At 37.5% G+C, this 25,447-nt stretch overlaps 1 protein-coding gene and 1 pseudogene across 1 annotated transcript; one reads left to right on the top strand and one right to left on the bottom strand.

Annotated features, from left to right (window-relative positions):
- The first annotated feature begins 8 nt into the window (after positions 1 to 8).
- Positions 9 to 19,467, top strand: LOC114733733 (phosphatidylinositol 4-kinase alpha 1). Its single transcript, XM_028921226.1, has 26 exons — positions 9 to 1,289; positions 1,421 to 1,762; positions 1,866 to 2,027; positions 2,457 to 2,627; positions 2,753 to 2,911; positions 3,005 to 3,132; positions 3,303 to 3,612; positions 4,439 to 4,595; positions 5,575 to 5,792; positions 6,696 to 6,854; positions 6,969 to 7,151; positions 7,777 to 8,310; positions 8,402 to 8,761; positions 10,723 to 10,937; positions 12,182 to 12,362; positions 12,539 to 12,675; positions 12,780 to 12,930; positions 13,595 to 13,861; positions 14,406 to 14,483; positions 14,656 to 14,700; positions 15,472 to 15,644; positions 15,774 to 15,969; positions 17,403 to 17,543; positions 18,330 to 18,538; positions 18,700 to 18,861; positions 18,969 to 19,467. The coding sequence occupies exons 1-26, from the start codon at positions 303 to 305 to the stop codon at positions 19,225 to 19,227; spliced, it is 6,084 nt and encodes a 2,027-aa protein (XP_028777059.1). The 5' UTR covers positions 9 to 302; the 3' UTR covers positions 19,228 to 19,467.
- A 2,389-nt stretch (positions 19,468 to 21,856) lies between these two features.
- Positions 21,857 to 24,848, bottom strand: LOC114733768 (polyol transporter 5-like; annotated as a pseudogene).
- Between the last annotated feature and the right edge of the window lie 599 nt (positions 24,849 to 25,447).

Below are 25,447 nucleotides of genomic sequence, written 5' to 3'. Positions count from 1 at the left end.
AAAAAAAAAAAGGAATGCGCAGAGAAAGCGAAGCAATGGCATGGCATTAAACTGCATTGATGTAGCAGAGAGAGGTTTGGATTGTTTGGTTACTTCGTCAACACCAACGGTTTATCCCCTTTCTCTCTCTACACTCTTCGCTCCAAAGTCTCTCTCCTTCCCCCCTTCTTTGTCTCAGTGTGGGGCTGCGCCATGGACGGCTTTCCTGAGCTTCATAATTGGACAATTGTGAGACCCTCATTGTGAATTTTCCCTCCACATTTCGGCAATTTTGTGTTTGGATTTTTTTGGCCTCGATTGAAATGGAGGCTTTGATCGAGCTGTGCGACCTGATTGCGCAGAATCCAGCGCAATTCTCCGAGAAACTATCGTGGATATGCGGCAAATGCCCGCCCCCGGAATCCCTCTCGGGGGGATCTCCTAGGGTTTCCCGCTCTCAACTCAATGCCATCCTTGCTGTGGCTCGTTTTTTATCCAAGTGCTCCAATTGCAGCGATCTCCGGCCCAAGTCTGTCGTTCTTGAGTTCCTACGGTCGATTCCTTATTCTTTCCATCAATCATATTGGCCGCAATCGTTTAATGGTAATTCCATTTCAAGTTTCTTTGTGGATTTCTTAAGTTACACGGTGAAAGCGACTGAATTGTCGCCAGAGTTTGCTGACGAGGTCGCTGAGTTCTCAGGGGAAGTAATCATATCGGCGATTGGCAAGGGGGGTGAACTATCGGGTATTGCTAAGGCTTTTTTGGTCGCTTTGTCGCAAAACTTTATTCCCATTTCAGCTGCGGATGCCAATAAACTGGTTACTTGTCTTATGGATCAGTTTGCGTTCACGATCCCCGTTAATGGGGCGCCGATGGAACATAATGGGGTGAACTCGGAGAGTTCTTCGTCTCAGAGCTCTCCCCTCAATGTAAACCACCATTCTCAACCCAATTCTATCGCAAGCCCGGGAAATTCTACCAGCAGTGCGGCTGCTAAAGCTGCAGACGATGCTAGCACTGCCTCGTCAAGAGGGTCGGTGATGAACGGAGACCGCAATTTGTGGTTAAGTGGTGCCGATCAGTTGACCGTGAACTTGGGTTTAAACGATGGTGGTGTTAGTGGTACTTCGTCTGGACTGCAAGTTGCCTCCTTCGAGGAAGAGTCTGTGGGGAGCTTGGAGAAGCAAGAAATAGCCTTCAAATTGATCGCGCACATATTGAATAAGGTCCAAATTGATCCAGGACTTTTGGAGCAGGTTGGCTTAGTTGCAAAGAAGCAGATTCAGTCCATGTCTGTCTTTCTAAGGGTAATTTCTTTTCGATCACGCTCACATTCATATTTATTTTTCTGTTCTACGCGTTGATATGCATATGATCATAAATTGTATTTTTAATCTAGCGGAGGATTGAAGTATATTCATGATGGCTGTATCTGCAGATAAGGAAGAGGGAATGGAATGAGCAAGGGTCACTTCTAAAAGCGAGAATCAATACCAAACTGTCAGTTTATCAGGCTGCTGTGAAACTGAAAACCAAGAGTCTCTCATCACTGGATTCTGATGGGAAATCTGTGAAGAGGTTAGTTTATGGGGCAGTTGCATTATTAATTGATGCTGCTGAGGCATGCTTACTCTCTGTGTGGCGGAAATTGAAAACTTGTGAAGAGCTTTTTAGTTCCTTGCTTCTTGGAGTAGCAGAAATTGCTATTGCCAGAGGAGGCCAGCCGTTGCGAATTTTGCTCATTCGATTGAAACCAATTGTTCTGACTGTTTGTGCACAGGTGCAAGTTTTTCAGCTTTTAAATATCCCGTTTTATTTGGCATTTGATATTATGAAGTTTTGTTATTTATTTATCTTTTAACTTTAAAATGTTAGTTTTACAGGCTGATACATTGAGAAGCAACCAAGGGGCGATGTTTGAGAGCGTCACCAAGGCAAGTTGTCAAATAATTGAATCTTGCTGGTCTAAGGAGCGAGCTCCTGTAGACACATATATCATGGGATTAGCTGCAAGCATCCGTGAACGAAATGATTATGAGGAACAGGTTCGTATAATAAATGATGATTACATAACCAAGGATACTTATGCATATAATTGTGTCTTTGTTGAGGTGTTCATGATTATAAGGAATTAATTGTTATAAAACTTTCATGTTGGCATATGTACAATGCGTATTCGGTGTTTAATACATTCCTATATATCTAAACCTTATAATGTTCAATATTTACTTGTTTCATTATTCTTTCATATTTATTTCCTTTACACTTGTGCATGCACTTGTGGCCTTTTGTTACTCTGATTTGAGACAGATTGTAATCCTAATTGGTGGTTACATCCATGTGCAGGTATGACCTGTTTAATTAGCACCATATGTTGTGCTTATTAATTAATGTCCGCGTCCAACCATGCCAACTTTATCTATTCATCACAATTTATGTCATCTGCATGCTTATAGTGTCTTGTTGGCTGTTAGGAAAACAAGGAGAAGCCTGCAATTCCTGCCGTACAGCTTAATGGCATACGCCTACTTGCTGATCTAACTGTTGCAGCCAAGAAGTCCGAATTGGTAGATATGATATTGCCTCTTTTTATTGAAAACTTAGAAGAGGGTGATGCTTCAACTCCCAGTTTATTGAGACTTCAGGTATGGATTCTGATACTCATACAAAATTCTATCAGTTTACTGTTATCATCCCTTATGATCCATTACCTGTTTTTCTCAAGCTTTGATGGTGCGAATTAAAATTGTTTTTGCTGTAATCCTTCCAGCTTCTTGATGCTGTATCCCGAATGGCAAGCTTAGGCTTTGAGAAGTCTTACCGAGAAACAGTTGTTCTGATGACTAGAAGTTATTTAAGTAAACTTTCTAGTGTTGGATCGGCTGAGAGCAGAACAGAGGCATCTGAGGCCACAACCGAGCGTGTTGAAGTATGTAGTATAATATCAATCAAACAGTAAACATTGAGTTGCTTGATGTAACACTTGATCAAATGGATGCTCACTAGTTCAATCACATTCTAGATCCTTCCTGCAGGATTTCTTCTCATTGCTAGTGGTCTCAGTGATACTAGGTTGCGTTCTGATTATCGCCATCGATTGCTCTCCTTGTGTTCAGATGTTGGTTTGGCTGCGGAGTCCAAAAGTGGAAGGTAGACCTATTTTTCTGCTGATTACATGACACATGTTTCTTGCGATTTATTGTTAATATTTGAAATGAAGTATGAGTTGAGAATTTGGTTAGATCGTTTATTTAAACTGTGTTAATTTATACTTTTTGAAGATTTCGCATCTTATGCGGTTATGCCTTTGTGAAATACAGGAGTGGAGCAGATTTCCTGGGTCCCCTGCTCCCAGCAGTTGCTGAGATATGTTCTGATTTTGATCCTACTTTAAATGTGGAACCATCACTTCTGAAGTTGTTTAGAAATCTATGGTTCTATGTTGCTCTTTTTGGCTTAGCACCTCCGATACAGAAAATTCAGCTACCTTCTACGAAGACTGTTTCCAGTACCTTGAACAGTTTGGGAAGCATGGGTGCTATTGCTCTGCAGGCCGTGGGTGGGCCGTATATGTGGGATATGCAGTGGTCTTCTGCTGTTCAGCGTATCGCACAAGGGACTCCTCCACTTGTAAGTTGATACTAAGACATCATCATTAACATTTTTAAGTGAACAGCTTTTCCTTCTCTGAGTATGTTAAATTATAATGTTTCATTATTTTGTCAAATGGTTTTGTCACAGTATTTTTATCCTTTCATCTAGTGAGGCTGTCTTCTCATTGGGTTATCCTGAACTTGTCACCAATACTATGTTTTATTGGGAGTTGATTTGAGCAATGTTATCTTTGTTGGTGACTTATGCTTTTCTTAGTCTTTTACTTGTCATGTAGTTTGCATGTTTGAAGCAGTGTAAGAATCTGCCTTTCTGTGACTTTGTGTTTCTTTTGTGGTTATCCTCAGAAAGATAAAGGATATACAACTGACTGCTTTGGAGATTCATTCAATTGAATGCATGCGTACTTTCACTGGTTGGACCTATAGAGGGATCAGAAGTTGGAACTGTGTTAATGGATCATTAATGTCTTATTTTCAAAGCATGACACTCAAGCTTTGAAATTAACCGCTTGATACTTCATAATTAATCACCTTGTAGGGTTAAAAGTTTAATTTATGTAACTGGAAGGTTGTTTTTTAAGCATTGCTAGAGTCTTAATCTTTGAAGTTGATGTGCGATTAATGAGACTGGGTATAGCCATTGTGCACCCCTGGGATCACGTTTTTTGGGGTGCATGGTACTGACTCCTTCTTTCTTGACCTGTAGTAAGTTATAAAAATATAACTTCTTAGCAATTATGTATATGAGCTTAAATGCAGTAGCATTCTTATTGTCTCTCCTTGTTTAAGATCATTTAAATTAGCCTGAAGCTTTCCTTCAACATTTCTGTGTTCTTGTCAAGGTTGTTAGCACAGTGAAATGGCTCGAGGATGAATTTGAACTAAATGCTCTGCACAACCCCGGAAGTGGCAATGAAAAAGCTGCTCTTGCTCAGAGAGCTGCTCTTTCAGGAGCTTTAGGAGGGCGGGTTGATGTTGCAGCAATGACCACAATCTCAGGTTGATAACATTAACTTCTCATTTATTGTGTTCAAAAATCGATGAATCTTAGGGATTCCATAGAGTTTTGCTTTGTGTGAAGCATGTACCAGATCCTGCATTTATACAACACTTTTATGGCCCATTTCAGACACATTTCAACGTTGAACATTACAATTTAATACTAAGATGATAGTTCTTGTGCCTTGGACATTTTGGTAACATTTTTGGTCATGTTCTGAGTATATCGTTGGATAACTTGTTTACAGCCTTTTGCTTTTGGCAAGGATTTGTTGAATAATTATTTATTACATGATGTCCTCCTTTGATGAACTTAGAACTATTTAGATTTGAAGATATCATAACTTATCTATGTTTTTTTAATAAAGGGAAAACCATATTGGAGGTACCTATACTTTCTTTCAATTTTCAATTTGGTACCTATGTGTTTTTTGTTCTTAACTAAATCTTTAATTTTGCTCTATTAACATCATTAATCCTTATGTAGAGACTAAAAATATCAATAGAACAAAGTTATAAGAGCTAATATTGCTAAAAAGATAAAATTAAATGTTTAATTAAAGGGAAAAAAACACATAGGTACCAAATTAAAAATTGAGAGAAAGTATAGGTACCTCCAATATGGTTTTCCCTTTAATAAAAGAATTTCAAATATGAGTTCCTGAATGAAGTGATTATGATCATCATCATCATCATCATTTATGCTCCCAGATCGTAGTCTGGTCTTTTGGGTGACTGTTTTGTTTTGTTAGTGTCCTCTTTGTAACGTATTCCTCCACTATACATGAGGGTATGTTAATAAAAAATTAGATGTGCTGTGCTCATTTATTTAAAAAAGAAGCATTATCATCCTCAATTTTACATGTTGGTTAAAATTCCATAATTCTGTATGATACATGTACACACCATTTCTGAACTGCTATGTTCATTTTTTAACCTGATGTTACATATAATGATCTTTTGCTCTTTCACTGAGCAGGTGTGAAGGCTACTTATCTTCTTGCTGTAGCTTTTCTGGAGATCATACGCTTCAGTAGCAATGGTGGTATCCTTAATGGTGGCAGTACCATGACTGCTTCTAGAAGTGCCTTTACATGTGTCTTTGAATATCTTAAGACTCCAAATCTAATGCCTGCAGTCTTCCAGTGTTTGACAGCAATTGTCCATAGGGCTTTTGAGACTGCTGTTGCATGGCTGGTAGGTATTGGTTTGGCTACAATTTGCTGTAAAGCTTAAGCTGGCTGATTGGAGTTTCAACTAATTCAAGTAAAATGAGTTCGATTTACCAACATTTCTCTTTATGTGCACTGATTTGGATCACTGAACCTCAACTCGACATGTTTTTATGAAACTTTGATCTGAAGAGTTATATTTATACTCTGCTTACCAACTTTTAAATCTCATGCCAATGTGATCACTCACCCCAATAGCTTCTTGTAGAAAAACAATGCTTGAGTACTTTTTGTAATTTTTTCCCTTCTTTTGCTTCTCATGTAATATGCACAGAAGTTACTGTAAATGTGTTCCAGGAACAACAATTTTTCACTGCTATGAATAATATAGCCATCATTCCTGCAAACTGGTCATTGAGATCTATGCTTATGTTCCTAGTCATGTTAGATTTTTAATCTGATCCTCCACTTGGCTCACCCAATATCATAATTTTTAATCTGAGTACTCTTTCTTTCTTTTCTATTTTCGCTGTCTTACTTTTTCTATGGAAGAATAGTAAGCTTGTTAGCAAAATTGATAAAGCCGTGATGAACGTTGTGTCAAGCATTGCACATTTGAAACATATCAATCGAACGTGACAAAATAGCATGTTGGATGAAAGGATTAGGTATTTCTATGTTGATAAATGCAACAAATTAGGTCTTTGTAGCAATCACATCATCATTAGATGGTTTCTTAATCTAGACCATGCATATGTAATCCAATGATTGTGGTGTGCTCCTTTTGCTAATGTTTAGAGTCTGGTCCCATTTGGGCGCATCTGTTTCTATTAGAGGAAGGTCACCTTGTATAATTTGCTGTTTATCCATCATCTTTATCTTTACTTCATATGGCACAAACATTACTTCTGCTTTGATTTGGCTTCAGGAAGATCGAGTATCTGAAACAGGCCATGAGGCTGATGCCAGGGACTCAGCCCTCACTGTGCATACTAGTTTTCTAATCAAAAGTCTGTCCCTGAGGGAAGAGCATATTCGAGATATTGCTGTGAACTTGTTGACTCAACTTAGGGATAAGTTTCCACAGGTAAATCTTTGAGGTATTATCTTATGTGTTTGTGTGTGCATCTATTTAATGCCACCTTCAAATTCTTTTCTTAAAGTCTCCTCCGTATTTCAGTGTGAAACTATATTCTTGCAGGTCTTATGGGATTCTTCCTGTGTAGATTCATTGCTGTTTTCATTTCATAATGACTCTTCCTCTGCTGTCATCAATGATCCTGCTTGGACAATAACAGTCCGTTCCTTGTATCAAAGAATTGTTCGGGAGTGGATCATTAAATCACTTTCAAGTGCTCCTTGCACTAGCCAGGGCCTTCTTCAGGTTGACATGAGCTCTTTCATTTGTCAAATATTTTAAGTTACCTAATTTTCTTTGGCACCAGTATATCAACGTTTTGGGCAAGCATTTTCCTCTAGAGGGACTAATTTAAAGCATTTACTTCAAAGGGAGCAACTTACCTTCTCTCTTTTACAGCATGAATAACTATTCATTTAGAATTGAAATTTGCTGTCTTCTTTCTTTTTTAATGGCATGTCAAACGTAGATATGTTAACTGATATTCTTTTCCTCAGAGGGCGGGTATTTGCCTCTCAAAATAGAATGAATTCTACATAAAACTTTAGTTGATATATTTCATTATCTTATAAATCTGTCTGCATCTAACCTCTGATTGGTTGCCCTTGTCTGCACTTCTATTTTCTTCACTTTTTGTGATCCTGAACAGTATGATCCAGAAAGGCTGTTCCATTGCTACTTAAATCTAATCCTGAAATCAATCCTAAGATAGCATGTTGTGTTTTTGTGGTGCTGTAACATCTTTCCAATTAGATTGTTGCCACCAATTGCTTTCCATTTAAATTTTTAATAGGAGATGTTTTCAAACTTAACGAGTCAATTCCTTAAAAGGGTTTTGTATTTTAATCTCCATTGACATGTTTCATTTCAGGATAAACTTTGTAAGGCAAACAACTGGCAAAGGGCACAGCCCACAACTGATGTTGTTTCACTTTTGTCTGAGATACGGATTGGCACTGGGAAGAATGACTGTTGGACAGGCATTCAAACAGCAAATATACCCGCAGTCATGGCTGCTGCAGCTGCAGCTTCAGGAGCAAACTTAAAACTGTCAGAAGCCTTTAATTTAGAAATTCTCAGTACTGGTGTAGTGAGTGCAACAGCTAAGTGCAACCATGCTGGAGAAATTGCTGGCATGAGAAGGTTGTATAACAGCATTGGTGGTTTTCAAGGAAGTACTGCACCAACTGGTTTTGGGCTCGGTGCTGGGCTTCAGAGAATTATATCTGGAGCTTTTCCTCAACAGCCACAGGCTGAAGATGATGCGTTTAATGCAATGCTGCTTAATAAATTTGTGCGATTGCTTCAACAGTTTGTCAACACAGCAGAAAAAGGAGGGGAGATCGATAAGTCTCAATTTCGTGAGACTTGTTCTCAGGCTACTGCACTTCTTTTGTCAAATTTGGTAAGCATACTTATGGGAGTTGCTTTATGTCAAAATTGGTAATCAGTCATTTACCTTTGTCTTAGCTGTAATTTTTTGCCTTTTGGACAAGGGTTCTGAATCCAAATCAAATGTAGAGGGCTTCTCACAACTTCTGCGCCTTCTTTGTTGGTGTCCTGCTTACATTTCTACTTCTGACGCAATGGAAACTGGTGTTTTCATATGGACATGGTTGGTTTCTGCTGCGCCTCAGCTTGGGGCTCTTGTCCTTGCCGAGCTTGTTGATGCTTGGTTATGGACAATTGACACCAAGCGGGGTCTTTTTGCATCTGAAGCAAGGTTTGCTGGGCCGGCTGCAAAACTGAGGCCTCATCTTTACCCTGGGGATCCTGAAGTGCAGCCTGAGATCAATCCTGTTGAGCAGATAATTGCTCATCGACTATGGCTTGGATTTCTTATTGATCGTTTTGAGGTTAGAAGTTCTGACTCATGTTATGTTCTCACCTTTGTTAACTTACCCTCTTTTGCACCATCACTTATTATTGAAACCTTACCATTGTTGATGTGCTTTTTTATGGATGTTTATCTTCAGATCTAGAACAGCTTGACCAAGGCAGAGAATGTTAGATAATTATTTTTGAAAATTTGTTATTATAAGGTTGCTAACTTTTGTTGCATTCCTTTCCGGTTCATTTGTGAATTCAAACCAAATTGGCAATTTTAAGCTATGGATGTTTGAATTATCATTTTGGGTATTGAACTCAGGTTTTCTTTAAAACATGACTCCTTGCTAAGTGGATATGCTTTGTTGACCCTACTTGTTCAAACATCATTTCGAGCCAAAATCTCTTTTTCTTTAAGAATGACATATATTGCCAAAATTTATTGAAAATTTCCATCTAATATATGATAGGACTCCTACTAGTGCTTGCAGCCGTAGGAAGAAGAAACAGAAAGCAGAAAGGGCTTAACATGTAAAAAGGGGAGTTATCCTTGAAGAATAACTCCCTTCGATGTGCTGTCATTTGCTTAGACTGTTAGTTTCAATGAAAAAAAAACCGGACCGGACTGGCCGGTTCAACCGGAAAACCGATGAACCGGTCCTTGGTCCGGTCTGGTTGAAGGAAAAAACCGGCCTATGATAAAACCGAAAAAAACCAGGTTCAACCGGTGAAAACCGTGCAACCCGCCGGTTGGATGGGTTGTCCGGTTTAATAATTTTAGTCCTCCTGTTGTTCACGAAGGCATTCGTCGCTCTTGAGGCCATCTGCGTCTCTACCATTATAAGAGCAAGAGGTGATGACCAAAAATCCAGAGAATCTGGCAAAAGAAAGGGGCAGTAATTGAGGAGGGAAAAAATAATTGGAGGAGACGAAGAGTAGAGAATGAAGAAGATACCTCAGGGTGTTGAGGAGGCGGTGGGAGGGTTGAAATAAGAAGGATAGAGGTGGCGATGGGGGCAAGTGAAAAGAGGAAGAAGAGCAAAATGAGAAGCTGAGGATGAGGACGGAGAGGTGAGCGGAGTGAGAAAGTAATCCAAGGAAAGGAAGTGAAGGGACGATGGGCAATTATTTTATTATTAAAAGAAGGAATACACAGCCTGTAATTTCAGAGCAAGCACGGTAGTCCAAGTCTTCCAAGTCTTTTCTTTGGATTGGTTGCTTTTTTACTATGGTACTTGATGGAGTGATTGAGGGGTAAGCCGTATGGAGATAAAAAAGGGATGACTGCAGAACAATGATTCAGAGGTGGCCCACACAAAAAGCAAAAGAAAGTTCCCAAAAAATAGAAGAGTAAAATTTTTTTAGAGATTATTATTTTATTTTGTTATTATTAATTAAATTATATTATTTTAATATGACCGGTCCGACCCCGGTTAGATCATTAACCCTTAACCCACTATCTTGACCGGTTAATTGTCCGGTCCGGTTTTTTGTTCCTTGGTTAGTTTACATGTTTAGGATGTGTCACCATTGTTTTAAGCGTTCAGTGTTTTGCATTTTACCAGTTCATATGGATGTCATTAGCTGTTAGTGTCCGTTACTGAACAACACTATATGTATTTTTCCAATTTTGGGAATTATAAGTCTAGAGTTTCAGATTCTGGCTCTAAATATTTTTATCCTCCTCAATTCAAGCCTTGACAATATATCGTCATCCAATTATCCTTTTTCTTTTTTTTGGACAAACATACAATTATCATTTTGATCCTGCTTGTTCAAGAAGCATCTTGTCCTGAATCTTCTAATGAGTTCTGCAGTGGTTCTTTATATTAAAATTTGTTATTTTAAATATATGGGAAACAAGTGATTGCATCATTATTCTCCTGTGATAAAATTGTGTTAGCATAACTAAATCAAACTTTAAATTTCTATTCATTAATTCTATGTTTAGTTGTCTGGTGCATCCCATATCTTCGTTTTTCTTGTTTAGGTAATTCGGCACCAAAGTGTGGAGCAACTCCTGCTTCTGGGTCGGATGTTACAGGGGACAATAAAAAATTGCTCAATCTTTTCTCGCCACCCTGCAGCCACTGGTACCTTTTTTACTTTCATGCTCCTAGGCCTCAAGTTTTGCTCTTGCAAGTTCCAGGGAAATCTACATAACTTTCAACTAGGGCTTCAGCTGCTGGAAGACCGGGTTTATCGGTGAACACGAGTGGCTCTTACTGTTTATCTTTTGCACTTACTCTGTATTATTTTATTTCTGTTGTAATATAGTTCTGGTACTGTGATAGGTTTTACTTCATTAAGTTCTATTGAGTTGTCTGCTTCTTGTTCCAAATGAAGCATGCATGCCGCTAACACATCTACAATTCATAAAGTGTTATGATCATGAGCAATATTTTAGTTCATCTCATCACTCCCATGCAAGGCTTTAATTCATTTACCTTCAATAGTTTGAAAGAATCTGTGAAATTGGGCAACTGAGGTCTACTTCAATTTTAGATTGTCAAATTTTCCATGCATGTTAATGTGCTCATTAGAACTTGGGTCTGATCTATGAAGCGTGGGCACAGCAGAAGTGTGCTCTGCATAAGCCTGGTACATGAGGTACGGAATTGTTTGCCTATGGTAATATATGCATCCCATACACTTCCAATATTCTACCTGCTCAAGTTCCATCATGCTCTAGGGCTCTATGCATGACATACCTCTTAGGTAACGGTATGACTGTGCTGTCATGTCTGGAGTCGTCGTCTTCATCTGTGTTTCAGAGCTTTCTTGTGTTATCTTAAAAGTCCATTTGAGGGTTGGCACTTCCCTTCATGTTGGGTGGTGGTAAAAGTGTATTGACCTTTCAAAATGTAGGGAAACACGGGCATGGTAGGCCAACAATTTGGTTTTGTCGATTACTCATCTCTAAATGCCTTTTTTTTAATTAATATTATTGACAAAAAAGGCTTCTATGTGTTTTTTCCTTTAAATGTTATTTCGTTTTAGTTTAAAACTATTCAAGTGTTTGTTTTGGGATATTTTTGTTATAAAATAAGCACTTAAATGTTGTTTAATTTATTAACTTCTTCTTTTTTTTTGGAGAGAAATTAGATAAATATTTAATTCATTTTAATGGCTTTAATGCTTTGTTTAGATTAGATGAGGAGAGAAAACAGAGGGAAGAGAAAAGTGGATGAACAAGAGAAAATGGATAAATTCTTTGTTGTGTCCATTTGAAAATTACTAGGAACCCATCAATATAATCAGGATAAACAGTGGGTTAGTTTATCTCTCTTTTTTTTTTTTTTTGGGAATCTTTGAGTAACATCTACATATTTCATGATGTCAAATTCTTTATTGGCTGACATTTGAGTTGCATTTTTGGTAGTCATTAGTTGCTGAATGTGTGGTTGCTAATGTTCTTTCTTGATAATCTGTCTTGGTGCGTGTTGCAGAGCTTCTTTGGGCTGGTTTGCAAATGAACCTGAATGGTATGACTCAAATTATGCAAATTTTGCACAGAGCGAGGCTCAATCTGTTTCTCTATTTGTTCACTGCCTTTCAAATGAGAGAGATGTTGTCCAGAATGGTTCAAAAGGAAGTGCACAGGAAAATGGGAACAATTTGTTAGATGCGGTAATGATTATATATGCAGCATTGAAATCCCGGCACTGGGATTTGTAACATCTTTTTGTCCACTTTAAATTATTGTCTTTTATACTGCTGAACTTCCTATTTAGAGTTAGCACTGTTTTTTGCTGTTTATTTCCTAAATATCTTTGGTATCTATCTAAAGATTTACTTATCCACAGAATAATCAAGATCATCCTGTTTGGGGTCAAATGGAAAACTATGTTGTAGGAAGAGAAAAACGCAGACAGCTTCTTTTAATGCTTTGTCAACAAGAGGCAGATAGGCTTGAGGTCTGGGCACAGCCGACAAACACAAAGTATATAAATATATACATATATATCTTTTCCCATTGTAGAATGAATAAAATATTTTTTAATTCTTTTCTTGAACTATCTCGTACATGTACCTGATCAATTTCAGGGATACTGGTGTGCGGCCCAAGATTAGCTCAGACAAATGGATAGAATATGCTAGGACTGCCTTTTCTGTGGATCCTAGAATTGCCTTGTCCATGGCCTCAAGGTTTCCGACCAATGCTTCGCTGAAGGCTGAAGTAACTCAGCTGATTCAGGTATATTCCTTCCATATGATGAATCTTGTAAACAAGAAATCCTAATCAGTTGAGTCATTGATTATTATTGGGATTGACAAAAACGAAGACAGCTGGTTAGGAGAAAGCATAAAATGAACAGCTTTGTTCTCTGGACAATATTTTGAAAACTGTATCTGGGGGCTTTCCCTTTTCTTATGGGAAATGGATTTGTTTATGGCTTCCTTTTGGTGCTCCGCACACAGCTGTAATGAGAGTGTCTCTTCAATAACTGTTACATGTTTACTTCTGTTTTTCTCCTCAAGTCCTATTCATCATCTCTTTTTCTGATTTTTTTCCAATCAAGGGAGAAAAGAACACTGATTTTGAGACACTGGTCATATAAATTATGGACGTGATGTAACTGAATGGGTGTTTTGAAATGTCAGCTAAGGTTTCCTAACATTTTTATCCTAATAGGATTCGCATCTTCCTTTCATAGTTTGAAATCAATCTGCTTAGAATATGAGGATGATGTATCATCAGCCTTGGCTTATATTTGCTGTCAGATTTTTTGTAATTAGGCCTTCACTTTTGCTGTCAGCTGAGGGCTTACATCACCTTTTGTCTTCTTCACCTAGTTGGCTTTCTTCATTTTCTAATTTGTTAGTTTGCAATATATGATAAAGAGCCTTTTTCTTTCCAGGCACGTATATTGGATATGCGCAACATACCAGAAGCGTTACCTTACTTTATCACCCCCAAGGCTGTTGATGAAAATTCAGTGCTTCTGCAACAATTGCCTCATTGGGCTGCTTGTTCAATCACTCAAGCACTAGAATTCCTTACTCCTGCGTACAAGGGGCATCCTCGTGTCATGGCATATGTTCTTAGGGTTCTAGAGTCCTACCCACCTGAACGAGTGACCTTTTTCATGCCACAGCTGGTTCAGTCATTGCGATTTGATGACGGGGTTAGTTATCTACTGGAGTTTAACTTCATCATTTACCAATTTATGAATTGTTTCCTTCTACATTTGAGTTTCTTAAATCCTCAACCCTCATTTATTATTCTTTGTCCATCTACATCTACAGCATAGGTAGACCATGTTGGTTCAAAGGGAAAGATTAGGGAGATGAGCTGAATTGGATCAAGTATCCATGAATTTCTCATGTTGAATCTCATTCGCTTCATTAGGGAATGAGTTTTCTCCTGTGGCAGGATTCAATTTTTTTGATTAATTAAATTGATTTTTTTTGTCATTTGCTTTTACTATGCATTTCAAACTCACTCAGCATTCCGGTATCATTCAAATGGGTCTTGTGCTTCTTTCCCCCGCTGAAAAGAGCAGGTTTTGAGTCTTTTACATAACATGATTAAGCTGCTGGGCTTACAATTGGAAAACCAATATTTAGTTGTACATCTTGTAGTCACGTGGCTCATACTATTTTTTATTAAGTTAATTTGCTTATGAGTTTTACATTTATTCTTGTGCTGACTGGCTACTATACTTGCAGAAATTAGTAGAGGGATATCTCCTTAGAGCTGCTCAAAGAAGTGACATATTCGCCCATATTCTTATCTGGCATCTACAGGTATAACGTGCTTTTTAATTTGTATCTAATTATATTATACAGTTTTTTCACCCATCCTTTTTGCCTACTCATTATGTCAAACTTTTTGATCACTGTCTACTTCTTTGACTGAATTCTATGTTTATTATTTAATATTTAATATGCTGTCTTAGAATGAGTTTATTCTGCACAGGGTGAGACTGTTCCTGAGCCAGCGAAAGATCCTAACATGGCAAAGGTATACTACCAGCAAATATCTCTACTTTTTTTTAGTTATTGCTATCATAGACTGAAAATGCCATGCATTAAAAAACATTCATTTCTAAGTGCTTAAAATTTAGGCAAACTGTATAGCGTTGTTTAAGGGAACGCGATAACAAAGCATATGATAATATTTAATTTTTACTGAGCCTTGAAACCAACTGATTTAAGTGATTATTATGGTGCCCAAGTATTGATTCTTAGCATGGTTGGCATTTTATGAGTGTTTCTGAATGTAACACATCCATATGAATTAGTATAAGAAAGGTGATTGCATCCCTGTCAATTTTTGGCTTCAGATATCTTTTACTTTTAAAGTCAGCCTCCTGGTCTATAAATATCTGACCATCCAACTGCTTCTGACTTCACAGTTACATTATAGGTGCAATATGCATAATACAATTAAAGATACAGGCTTACTCATCCAACATTTGCAAATTAGTTAGGCGAGCAATTATATTATCAGGGATAATATTTCATGGTGTCTTAACAGTCAAAACGATGCTGTGATGAAACAATGTAGTCCATGATCCTCCGTAGCTACATATTACATTTTCATCCGTTTTCATACCGCCCATTCTTATTCCCAAAAAGCACATTCTGGCACCATTGGCACCACTTAATGCTGCTACACTATTTGTAGTTTGTATAAGTAATGACATATCCAGAGGGTCAATTTATGTTGTAATTTTGGTCTGTTTCTAGCTATTTGCTGAAAAGTCTGTACTTTTTTGTCCATGTGTTTCAGAATGCTTCATTTCAAGCACTACTGCCAGTTGTAAGGCAGCGGATAGTTGATGATTTTAGTCCAAAGGCACGTGACATATTTAACAGAGAATTTGATTTTTTTGACAAAGTTACATCCATCTCTGGGGTACTCTTTCCACTGCCCAAGGATGAACGCCGTGCTGGTATCCGAAAGTATGTTCATGTTTATTTACGTTTATATTTTGTGCATATTCAAAGATTTTGGTTTTACTTTTTAGTTCCTAAACTAAATATTTGGTGCTCTTTAGATAGGAGTTAACGTTTTTGTACCATCTCTGGTAGGGAGTTGGAGAAAATTGAAGTAAACGGTGAAGATCTTTATTTACCAACAGCTCCTAACAAGCTTGTTAGGGGTATTCAAGTAGATAGTGGAATTCCCTTACAGTCAGCTGCAAAGGTCCCTATTATGATCACATTTAATGTAGTAGACCGAGATGGGGACAAGAATGATATAAAACCACAAGCTTGCATTTTCAAGGTTAACTTCATCCTTTTTAATAAAATCCTCCCTCGATTAAAAACATGTCTGATTTTTAATTTCAATTATATACTTTTCTTTTTGGCGTCTAATCAGTTCTGAGAAATCCTGGATTATTAATCGATATTGCATTTATTTTGATGAATTAATAATAATAATAATAATTTGTTAATTTACTGCTTTTCTTTTCTTACTACGTCAGGTGGGATGTCTGCATTAGGTTGGTATTAGAGCCTAACCTCAATATGCTTTCAATGTGGTTGTACCTTGAAACTGTGATTTTGTAACCTTGTTTCTAAGCAGCACAGGATACCATTGAAAGCAGAACAACTTGGTCTTTTGAAATTTGATGTTCACATTGCTAAATAACACCCAAAACCATCAATACTGACCAGAGACACAGCCTCCACCAGTGTTAAAGTTATTATTTTCTGACTTGAGCATTTGCATCAATAGATTAACCTTATGAGGACATTTAGCGGGACAAAGAGTCTGGCACCAATGTTTGCCTTTAATTTTCACCAGGCATGAATTATGCATTAGCATGGTTTCCTGCGCATTTCCCACTCCCCTAATCTGCAAGCATAGTTCCTGCACAGTTGAGTTTGATGTTGCCTGTGTTTGTTACTTCTTCATTCCCAGCTTGAAGGAATTTTTCTCCAAACAATGGAGTACAGTGAAGTACAAGGAAAAAATGGTTACTTGAGATGAGGTTGTAACTAGGAATTTTCAGTAAGTTAGGATTGATAAGTAATTTTAGGTTACCAGCGAAGGTATTTAAGTCTGGATATATTTTATCCTGTGGGAAAGTTTGTTTAGGACTCGTATCAGGATCGCATGATTAGGCCTCTAGTCTGTAGTGGTAAATGACTCTTGATTATTTTGATGAATTGAAATTGAGTAGATTATCATTACCCTACTTCAAAGTGTTTTCCAAACAATGACACACGTTTTAGTTTTGTTTTAAAAAAAAAAAATTTGATTCCCTCTTCCTTTCTTTTTTGACTTGCTTATAGGCTCTACTGCTTATGTGCGTCTTTTGATGTATGTATGCCAGTAGGCATCATCAAACTCCAAATTTACTTAGCCTCGGCCAAAGCTACTTCGTTATGTCAAAAAACTAGAGCTACTTCATAAGATATTATATAAACCCTCTCAATGACTCTTCAGGATGAAAAATTGCTGTAATTATTACTGGCCTCCTAGAATAATTATTTGATTATCTTGGAGCTGTTTATGATAAGTTACCCCATTTAATATGGAATGCTGATTGGGCATAAGAGAAATGTACATTATAAGTGGTGACAGACTTTGAACTGGAGATGCCAATTCTTTGGGCCTCTATCTTATCATCTCTAGAGGAATGTGCTTCCTTCAAGATCTGATCGTTCTTGATTTTTCTTGGACATGGACTGACAGAATCTTATTTTAAGGTGGGAGATGACTGTCGACAAGATGTTCTTGCCCTTCAAGTAATATCACTTCTTAGAGATATATTTGGAGCTGTTGGGCTAAATCTATATTTATTTCCTTACGGTGTTCTTCCTACAGGTCCTGGGAGAGGTATAATTGAGGTGAGTTTATTCTTATTATTATTCTGAAATACTGAAGTCCATATCTTTTTTTTTTTTGCACGTTTGGTGCAATATCTTGATGCTTTTCTATCTTATGAAATTTGAAAACTCTGCTTTTGACTATAGTCTGTATATTGTTAAACGTAAAAACGATCTGGTGTCCTCATCAGGTATTTGGTTGATATTTCATGAAATAGAAAACAGCGTAGTGTGAACTGGCTGGGAGTTCAGGCATGGGAGTTGAAAGTGAAGCTAAGTAAGGCGAGTTAGCTGATGGGCACCTCAAAATGATTGCTACCTCAGGTCCTATATATAAGCAACAACCAACCAAATCATATAGATCAAAATGTTAGTTAAAAACTTAAAATTAGTTAAAAGCAATAAATGTGTAGGAGATGCAATTTTTTTCCAAATATGCCCTTATAAAGATGATGAGTGAGAGAGAATGAGTAGAAAAAGAGATGAGAGTGACTTACTATGTAAATGTGTAAGGTACCTTTTTTCCCCAGATATACTCTTATTTAAGAAGTTTGAGGTGGTTATAAATTTTTGTAAATTTTGAAGCTTATGGAGTTTCATTGAAGGCAGTGTAGCAAATAAGCTAATGATGCCCCTCTTTAGGTCTCTTCATCGACTTTATGTTATTTTGGTACCTAATGTTTTTATAATTATTCTAATGATGTGATTCCGTTTATCTCACTAATAACAATACATTTTTGGTTCACTTTTTCTTTAGTTATGACCCAACATTTTTCATGAATCTGTAATTTGTAATGCTCATTCCAGGTTGTGCCGAATACCCGTAGTAGAAGTCAGATGGGGGAAACAACTGATGGTGGTTTGTATGAGATATTTCAACAAGATTATGGGCCTGTTGGCTCTCCCAGTTTTGAGGCTGCACGTGAGAACTTCATCATTAGCAGTGCAGGTTATGCTGTTGCCAGTCTTCTGCTTCAACCAAAGGATAGGCACAATGGGAACCTGCTCTTTGACAAGTATGATCTTCCTGTCATGACTTAGCCAATTTGGGTTGAAATGGCTGATGGATTTTAAGTCGGCTGTTGGCTCTCAAGGACTGAACATCCTCTTGCTTGGTCTTCCTGATATATTTCTCAGCAGCATTCAGTTTTTGATATTTTCACTTGTGTGTTTGCAGCGTGGGGAGGCTTGTTCATATTGACTTTGGTTTCATTCTGGAAACTTCTCCTGGTGGTAATATGCGGTTTGAAAGTGCACATTTTAAGTTGAGCCACGAGATGACACAATTACTAGATCCATCTGGGGTTATGAAGAGTGATACATGGAACCAATTTTTAAGGTTGTTATCTTGTTCACAACTTATTGTCCTCCTCATCTGTCTAGAATACATCTGATATATCAGAATGACAAAACCTGATTCACCTTCCTCTCCATTTGCATATGCAGTCTCTGTGTAAAGGGGTACCTAGCCGCTCGGCGTCATATGGATGGAATCATCACTACAGTGGCATTAATGCTTGACAGCGGACTACCTTGCTTCAGCCGGGGTGACCCGATCGGCAATCTTCGGAAAAGATTTCATCCTGAGATGAGCGAACGTGAGGCAGCCAACTTCATGATCCGTGTGTGTTCGGATGCTTACAATAAGTGGACCACTGCTGGCTATGACTTGATACAGTTTCTGCAGCAAGGCATTGAGAAGTAAGGGAACGTACGATAGAGTTGCTCTAACATGTACATGGTTTCTTGTAATTTAACCGTCATTGTTTATCCATAGCTGTGATTTTTTTCGGGGAATTTCCACGGCTATAGTAATTTAAGAGGAAATGGTGAAGGCAGACGCAAGACTTGAAAGTTTTGTAATTTAGTGGGTGTTCCTCGTGATGTAAAGATAGTTTTGTGATCTTGTTTAATGGTATATACAGTTTTATTGCATTGATGAGTACAATTTTGTAGCAAAACGTTAAATTTCTGCCAACGTTCACTTTCCCCGTCACACAATTGTGCTGGAAGAGCTCCTTTCAGCACTCTTATTCAATGTTTGGTTTTGCTCACTACTGTGAATGCAAATCTTGTTTACTGTTGCTTTCTTTTTTGACTCTGGTTTGCTCAGTTACAAACAAGTGAGTAACTGGTGTAATTGATCAACCAGAACCAGAAAAGAAAGCAAAAGTGACTTGCTTTCATCTTGGGGTCATTCAAACCTGACGGGAAAGAAAAATCCTAGTATAAATTTAAACTAAGACCAATCATAATTAGATTAACATTCACGGGCTCTTAGGAACTGTGTTAAACTAATATATGAGGACATGTATCACGTGCTTTCATCTCCGCCATCACCTTTGCTTGCTCTCATCCCCAGTTACAATGGAATCTATTTTACAGCTAATATAATGTATAAATAGGATTAATATAAATTTTGGTCCTTTAAATTCACTCTCATTTTGATTTTGATCCTTCAAATTTTAAATCATAAGTTTTAGTCTTCAAGTTTTTTTTCTATTTAAAATATTGGTCCCTATAATTTAATAAAAATTTGGACCATGTTGCCTCTTAATAAACCAAAACTTATGATTTCAAACTTGAGGGACTAGAATCAAAATAAGGACAAATTTGAAAGATAAAAAATTATATTAATCACATCTAAATGTTTATAACAGATATTTTATTGCTAATAAACATCTCTGACACCTTGCTTGTGCGAGAGTGAGACAAGGAATGGAACCTCGCTTGTTTAGTTAGTTAATGGTCCTATTTTATCATTGAGGTGTTTTTTGTCCTGTTGGGTTGCTTTTGATAATGTTGATGATAAATGTATAGTTTTGCAGCTCAACAGCCTCAGATATTTTTTCTTATCGGCAGGTCAACACCTCATATAGGTGTCTCAAAACAATTATTTTTCTTGGATGAAATTTCCTTGGCAAATTCCCATATTAATTTAACCATGCAAGATGCCAAATCTTTCCCTTTTAAAATTAGTTTTCATTTTATACTCATGGTTGGTGGTGTTTCTCACAAGTTTCGAGGCCTTTAGGGTCCATGTCGGCCAATTTGCACGGAAGAATCCAGCTGTTGGACTTGATATAAATTTGTTTTAAAAAATCAATTTGTTCAAGTAATCACTAATTAATTAAGTTATAAAAAAGCTAATTGATTAAGATTAATATAATTGATAAGAGTTCGAGACTCACATACCCATGAGAGTATGAGTTCGAATGTTACCATAGATGTGAGGATATCATTATCCACTAGTTTATGAGTGTTTGTATAACTTCAATGTAACTGTGCCTGCGTGCTATCAAATAGTAAAGTTCATTAGAAAATAGCTTCTTCTTCTTTTTTTGGAAAAAACAACATTTCTTACCACAATAAATAGGAAAAAAAATACATCCATTATATAAGTAAATAGGTAAACAAAAATAGTCGCTGGATTTTCGATAATCGTTAATATAAAACAAAATACTGAAATTATAATAGTCAATATGTAAATAAGAGTAGTCATCAGATCTATAAAAATAAAAGTAGTCAGTAACTGAGCAAAAGTAATTATCAGTAGTCTAGACAAAAATAATCAATAATTAATTAAGATTAGTTATCAAAACTCCTATGGCCAACCATCAGAGCTTTCGTGACTAGTCTTTGGAGGTGGCGCGTTGTCCAACAGGGTGGATTAGGCTTTTTCTTTTAAAGTGAGGGGTAAAATTGTAAAAGCACCAACATTTTAAAATCATTATTTGGCCATAGTAAGGATTTGGGATTTTGAAAATTAGTACTCCTCCGGTCCTAATTATAAGACCCAATTGACTTATTTGAGGAGATTAAGGAAGTAAGTTAAGTTGGTTATTTATAATAAATAAGTGTTGTCATTCCTAAAATATCCTTGCTAATTAAGTATATTGGCTAAAACTATCATTATTATAAGGATTATCTTGGAAAAAAATCACTAAATATAAGAGATAAAATGGATTGGGTCTTATAATTAGGACCAAATAAAAAGTCAACTTGGGTCTTATAATAAGGACCGGAGAGTATCATTTTTTTGAAATTTAGAAATTAGAAATTCACAAAAAAATTTAATAGAAAATTTCTCTTTCCTTTATATGAACTACAACCTTTGTCACTTTAATTATCGAGTGAATAAAAACACATCATTTTACAGTTAGATTGACTTTCGTGCATTTGCATAAAATTCTAGTACATTTTAGAAGCCGTAGCTTCATTACTTGTAAAAGATACAACTTCTTTCGTTGGCCAAAAAAAAAAAAGACTTCTTTCCTATAATTTTAAACATATTATTGATCTGATCCTCCTACGACGCCTTCATCCAATTCAACTTAATTGGATTTGGCCATACCGTTAACCCGGTGGTTACCGTTGACTCCTTCATCAGCGCTGGAATTTTTCCTGAATTTACCAAAGACCCTTCCATTTCTTCAAGGGTCTTGCCCTGTGTTTCCGGGAGCATGATGTAGAAGAAGATCCATCCAACGGTTGCGATTCCCCCAAACAGAAAGAAGGCCCCGCCTATAGTAACGGCCTTCTCTAAGGACAAAAAGGTCATTGAGATCACCCCGCTCGTGACCCGATTCACCACCACTCCCGCAGCCGCACCCTGAGCCCGTAGCTTCAACGGAAATACTCAGAGCTATAAACCCCGTGATGGGGCCCGCACCAATGGAAAACGTAGCCACGTACGACAAAACTGTCGCTATGCTTAATACTACGGCCCACATTAACTTGGTCTTCGAATGATCAATGATCGTGAGGCTCACCGCCAGGGTGAGGAGTGAGAGTATCATACCCCCAACACTGCTCAACAATAACGGGCGTCGCCCGACCCGATCCAACATAAACGTGGCCACTAGGATGAAAATGGTCTTCACGAATCCGACGGCTACGGTGGCGAGAAGCTTATCGGTGTCGGAAGTGATGCCGGCCTTTCCGAAGATGGTTGGGCTGTGCAAAACGAGGGCGTCGACGCCGGAGGCTTGCTGGAAGAAATGAATTCCGAGGGCGGCGATCACGATGTGACGGACAGCCGGAGTTGGGTGGAGGAAAAGTTCTTTCCAAACTCCTTCGCCGATGTTTTTCTTGGCGTTCACCTGAACGACGTCGTCGTTGCAGCTTTGGGGGATACCTGCGGCTTCCTTGATGTCGGCTAGCCTGAGCTGAGCCTCTTCCTTGGAGTTTGAGGTCTTTTCCAGAACTCGTTTGGCGTCGCCGAGCCGACCACGCATGACGAGCCAGCGAGGCGACTCGGGCATGGCTAAGACCCCGATGGCTAAGAGCACCGAAGGAATGGCGCCGACTCCCAACATGAGCCGCCAGCCCAAGCGAAGTGGCAGCTTCGAAAATGCGTAGTTTGAAATGTATCCAAGTAATATTCCGCCATTGATGAAGACCTGAGTGTAGTAAAGCCAAGGAGATGTCAGATCGACGGGGAGTGGCACTTAGGAAGTGATTCGTAAGAGCATGAATAACCGATATTAATCAGGGGGGATTAAATGTAAAAAAATCTCTTAAAATCATAAAATTATTCAGAAGTCCAAAAGACCTTTTTTAAATAAATTTTATTTGTCTAATTATCAAATTATCTTTTTTTTTTTTAACTTTGTATTGACAACTGAAAGAGCAGTGGTTGACAACTCGAGATGTAAAGATTAACAACTATCGCAGGTAGTTTGACAACACATTTTCTCAGCATATCACACCATAAGTTGTCAAACCAGCCGCGATAGTTGTCAATCCTTGCACCCTGAGTTGTCAACCACTGTTTTTTCACTTGTCAATACAAACTTTTTTAAAAAAAAAGAAGAAGAAGAAGAAGAAGAAGGGTAATTTGATAAATAAACAAATAAAATTTAATGTAAAAAAAGTTTTGGGACTTTAAAATAATTTCATGATTTCAAGAGATTTTTTTGTATTTAATTCCTTTAAGTGAGACCTAATTGCCATTTTCCCTATTAATTATTAACTGCAATATGAGTTGTTTTCACACAGGAACAATTTCCAAAGGAAAAATCGCAAAATAACAGCCGTCAAAATAAAAAAAAATTATAAATTGAGACCCATGACAATATTAATATGTATATAGGTTTTGACAATAATTTTTTAATTTTTGTGAACAGATCCTTCTACGCAATTTTTTATTTCAGCAATTTTTTTTGTGATTTTTCTATTTTTAAATGTTTATATTTATTTTTGTTTTCTAAAATCAGTAAGAACTTGTCTTTTATGATAATAAAATATATGAAAGATAAAAATGATAATTATTAGTCCAAATGATTCAAGATGTGCCTTTTTTTCAAGCTAGATCTTTTTTTGTCTTGTGTGAGAAAAAATTGTCAATGGCAAAGTTTTTATATAATTGTTTCAGTGATCTAAATTAGTTAGCATCTAACAGTTTGATTTTTAACAAGTGGTTAGTATTACAAAATATGTAAGAGTTTGAAAATATGTCTCATGCATTAAGAACCTTAAAAATAAATTTAAAAAATATGGTAGGATAAGTCTCTCAATAACGAGTTACTTGTGCACGAGCATATGCCTTAGAACATGCATATATAACTTGTGAAAATGTGAACTTTGAGATTGGATGAGATTTAGAGAGAGAAAGAGACCTCAGGGAAGGAAGTGAGGAAGCCACGAGACGACGCCGGCGAGACCTCGGCGGTGTAGACTGGGGCGATCATGAGGGCGTAACCGATGCCAATGCCGGCGACGAAGCGACCGCACATGAGGAAGGTGTAGTTACTAGAGAATCCCATGAGAATGGCTCCGGCGAAGAAGATCCCCCCGGCGAGCACGATGGTGTATCGGCGGCCAATCCAGTCGGAGGTTCTTCCGGCGAGACAAGAGCCTATAAGAGAGTAGAGATTGATAATCCCCAACAAGATCTCGATCTGGACGTCCGACACCTTGAGGTCCCTCTGTATATATATCGCCACCCCACTCATCACCCCTATATCTGCAACCACGAAATTAAACGTCGTTCAAAGCACACAGTATCATAATATGGCCGTGATTGTTACGTCTATAATGAACGTATAATCGTGTAAAAGACTGTGCACATGTGTGTGTGTGTCTGTGTGTGTAGATAAGGGCCAAATTGAAGAAGATTTAAGTATGCATGAGAAAAGGGGACTGACCATAACCAAGTAAGATGGAACTCATGGAGGCCAAAATGGCACATGCAAAAGGATATTTGTTCCTTTTGGGTTTCTTTTGAGGTTCAAAATCCTCAAGCCTCTTCTCTGCTGTTGCTTCAGCTGCCATCTTAGAGAGAGAGAGAGAGAAGATTGAAGGAGAAGGATGGTGGGAGGGAGTGATGTGGGGAAGCGTGTGAGGTTGAGAGAGTGCTTAAATAGGCCAAACCAGAAGGCTCACCTCACCTTGACACTGAGCTGTGACATGAACGTCATTCTCAATTCTCAGCGTTCTCCAATTGGTTTCACACTGTCTTTTATTTGGAAAAAAAAATATTTTTTAGTCTAGAAATATAATTATAAAAAATATATAATCTAAATTACAAATTCTAATACAAAGAATGACATAAAATCCGTGGTCCTCCCTTGTGATTAGTATTATTTTCTTAGCATCTCGTGATAATTCTTTTTTATTTTAGGATTTAGGAGTTACTGCAAATATAAGCTAATCTGCTTTTTGCTTTTTTAATTTATGCAACTATCATATTCGCGTCACGTAAAATCAAGCTCATAATTCACATTTGAGAAAAAATTGAGGTCTTTGAATTAGCTTTTCAGATGTGCTGTTACAGTCTATAAAATAAATATATGAGAGGAACTTTATTTTAATTTGTATGAAAATTAGGAGGTTACCAAACCCTCCCTTGAAAAAAGGTTTTATTTTAATTGGAGGCCGGGCTGCTTTCATTACTTTAAATACTCCTCCAGTCCTTAATATGA

This window comes from Neltuma alba, unplaced genomic scaffold (genome assembly GCF_004799145.2).
Source record: "Neltuma alba isolate B1F8T4 unplaced genomic scaffold, ASM479914v2 tig00013031_pilon, whole genome shotgun sequence".
Taxonomy (NCBI): Eukaryota; Viridiplantae; Streptophyta; class Magnoliopsida; order Fabales; family Fabaceae; genus Neltuma; species Neltuma alba.
Note: the sequence above shows the minus strand (reverse complement) of the source record. Positions and strands in the feature narration are given on the sequence as shown.

Bases quoted from the DNA above. Each gene is read 5' to 3' on its own strand.
- LOC114733733 (XM_028921226.1), top strand. From the start codon at position 303: ATGGAGGCTTTGATCGAGCTGTGCGACCTGATTGCGCAGAATCCAGCG. The intron at 2,028-2,456 runs GTTCGTATAATA...GTTGGCTGTTAG, and splicing joins GAAATGATTATGAGGAACAG to GAAAACAAGGAGAAGCCTGC. The intron at 12,931-13,594 runs GTATATTCCTTC...TTTTCTTTCCAG, and splicing joins AAGTAACTCAGCTGATTCAG to GCACGTATATTGGATATGCG.